Source organism: Mesitornis unicolor, unplaced genomic scaffold (genome assembly GCF_000695765.1).
Source record: "Mesitornis unicolor isolate BGI_N332 unplaced genomic scaffold, ASM69576v1 scaffold35867, whole genome shotgun sequence".
Classification (NCBI taxonomy): Eukaryota; Metazoa; Chordata; class Aves; order Mesitornithiformes; family Mesitornithidae; genus Mesitornis; species Mesitornis unicolor.
The window spans coordinates 1-2,915 of NW_010196594.1; the positions used below are offsets into that span (position 1 = coordinate 1).

Consider the following 2,915-nt stretch of genomic DNA (forward strand, 5'->3'; position numbering starts at 1 on the left):
GCCCCCCCGTGCACCCCGGCCTGGCTGCGTTTCCCCTCAGTGCACCCCAACCCGGGTGCCTTTCCCCCTCGCACCCCAATCTGGCTGCATTTCCTCTCCTACACCCCGGCCCCATTGTATTTCCCCTCCTGCACTCCAATCCGGGTGCCTTTCCCCTCAGTGCACCCCAATCCGGGTGTATTTCCCCTCCTGCACTCCAATCCGGGTGCCTTTCCCCTCAGTGCACCCCAATCCGGGTGTATTTCCCCTCCTGCACTCCAATCCGGGTGCCTTTCCCCTCAGTGCACCCCAATCCGGGTGTATTTCCCCTCTGCGCAGCCTGGTCCCGGTACCTTTCCCCTCCTGCACCCCAAGCCGGGTGCATTTCCCCTCAGTGCCCCCCAGCCCCATTGCATTTCCCCTCCTGCACCCCAATCCGGGTGCCTTTCCCCTCAGTGCACCCCAATCCGGGTGTATTTCCCCTCCTGCACTCCAATCCGGGTGCCTTTCCCCTCCTACACCCCAATCTGGGTGCATTTCCCCTCCGTGCACCCTGACCCCATTAAATTTCCCCTACTGCACCCTAATCTGGCTGCATTCCCCCTCTGCACACCCCAATCCAGATGCACATCACCCCTATCCCCTCCATGGCCCCATTTTCCCCTTCTTCCCCCCCCGTCACGGTGCCTTTGTCCCATCTCCTCTCGCAGCACCCCAGCATTTTGGGTCCTCAGCCCCAGTGCCCAGCCAGGAGGTGGCTTCTCAGGAATTTTCCCTTTGGTTTTCTCTGCCTCTCACCTCTCTCCATGCACACCCAGGTTTACGTATCCATGAATACTTGTACTTCCAAGTGCTGAGCCCTGGAGACATCCGCTACATCTTCACCGCCACTCCAGCCAAGGATTTCGGGGGCGTGTTTGTAAGTATTAAATTTGTCTTGGGTTCCCCCCCCCCCCCCCATCTTAATATTTCTCCATTGTGGGACCTGGTGATTTGAAACCTGTTACAAAACCAGAGCGAATTGCTCTTCCACAAGGAAGGAGGCACACACTGGTCCCGGCCTTCAGCCTCAGCAGGTTTTAGGGGGGGGACTTTGGCCCCATGTGTGTCTGGGGAGCACACGTCCCGCTCTTTCCTCCTCTGAGGGCTGAGACAGGGTGGGAAGCCACATCCCAGGAGGGCTGGGAAGAGCAGGGTGAAACCAGCCAGTCTGCAGACTTTCCCTAAATAAACCTGGAGGTGGGATGGGAATGCAGGAGCAGATCTGCTCAGAAGCACGTGGGACACCGAGGAACGGAAGAAAAGACATTTTTTGTTTCTGCACGTGTTCTTCGGGCGCATTTGTGCGTATGGATGGTGCCATGCCTCAGTTTCCCCTCCCTAGGCAAGCTGCTGTGGCTCTGAGTGGCTGGAAAGGGGCAACCAGCAGCCCTAAATCTCCCCAAAAGCTCACCCCTGGGGGATGATGAGCAGGGCATGGGCCAGCGGGGATGGGAAGCAGCCCCGATCCCCCCTCGCTTACCCCTTGCCCGTCTTCTTCTCGGAGAACACAAGGTACGAGCAGATCCACCTGGTCCCGGCGGATCCCCCCGAAGCCTGCGGAGAGCTGAATAATGGAGTCTTCATCCAGGACCAGATCGCTTTGGTGGAGAGGGGGTACGTCCAGCGGCACGGGAGCTGTTTTGGGGGGACGGGGGACCCTGCAGAGGGTGACAGTGCCGTGGTCGCATCTCGTGACCTCTTCTCGCGTCCTGCCAAGCGGCCCCTGAAAATTTCCCGCTGTCTCGCCCCAGGGGTTGCTCGTTCCTGTCGAAGACGCGCGTGATCCAGGAGCACGGCGGCCGGGCGGTGATCATCGCCGATAACGCCTACGACAACGACAGCTTTTACATCGAGATGATCCAGGACAGCTCCAGGCGCACGGCCGACATCCCCGCGCTCTTCCTGCTGGGCAGGGACGGGTAAGGTGTCTTGGCCACGTCCCTGGGCTGGGCGAGGCAGATTTGTAGCGGATTCGGTCATAATTAATCCTTTTGGAGCTGATTTATGGGCTCCCAGCTCCATCAGCTCAGGTCCTCCCGTCACCTTTTTGTCCTTGCAGGTACATGATCCGACGCTCCCTGGAGCAGCACGGGCTCCCTTGGGCCGTCATCTCCATTCCCGTCAACGTCACCAGCATCCCCACCTACGAAATGATGCAGCCCCCCTGGACCTTCTGGTAGCCACGGGAAGCGGCGAATCGAGGATTTCTCAGTGGCTCGCCCCAGGGACCAGGTTTGAGGTCACCAAATTCAGCAACGGGGGAGACCTTTCTGCTTTCTGGCTGAAGGGCAAACACCAGCGCCCGGGGTGGAAACCTCAAGCTTGGCACCCAGTGACTTTTTAGGAGGGAGGTGATGGCCCAGAGCAGGCCAGAAACTCCCCAAAACAACGTTTTAATGACGTTGTGAGATGCCACCAGTAATTTGTGCTGCTGATTGAGAGGGGTGCAGTTGGGGAAGGGAGGGAGAGCGAGATACCAGCAGGGCTCGCCCCGTATCTGTATATTTTTGTCTGAGCTAATGAAGTTTGAGTGAGTTTTAGAGAAAGCTGAGTTTCTCTTTCTTCATCAAAACAACAAATCTCATCCCCTAACGATGTTTTTCACAGTAAACTTCCCCAGGTGCTTCCTGCAGCTGTGGCAGGGCTCACGTCAGGCCTCCATGGGGCAGAAACAGCCTCAGGGGACAGCGTGGTCCCCAAAGGGCGGGCTGGTGGCAAACCCAGACCTCAGCGGGTGCCTCTTCCCTCACCTCCACGTCCCCGCTGGGACCAGCTCCTCGTTTCTGCCCTCCAGTTCACCAGCACAAACACCACCACCCCGCTTCTCACCAGTTTTGGTTTATTACGAACACTGAAGGGGCCTGGGCCCCGGGACGGCTGGGGACGAGCAGTGG

The 2,915-nt window shown here is 58.7% G+C and overlaps 1 protein-coding gene across 1 annotated transcript; it reads left to right on the forward strand.

The window, feature by feature from the left end:
- Positions 1-689: 689 nt before the first annotated feature.
- On the forward strand, positions 690-2,261 carry PRADC1 (protease-associated domain containing 1; the record flags this gene model as incomplete). The annotated part of the gene is made up of 4 exons (XM_010188531.1): positions 690-898; positions 1,526-1,635; positions 1,773-1,940; positions 2,081-2,261. Coding segments are annotated over 4 exons (608 nt in total), but the record flags the coding sequence as incomplete, so codon positions are not given.
- Positions 2,262-2,915: the final 654 nt, after the last annotated feature.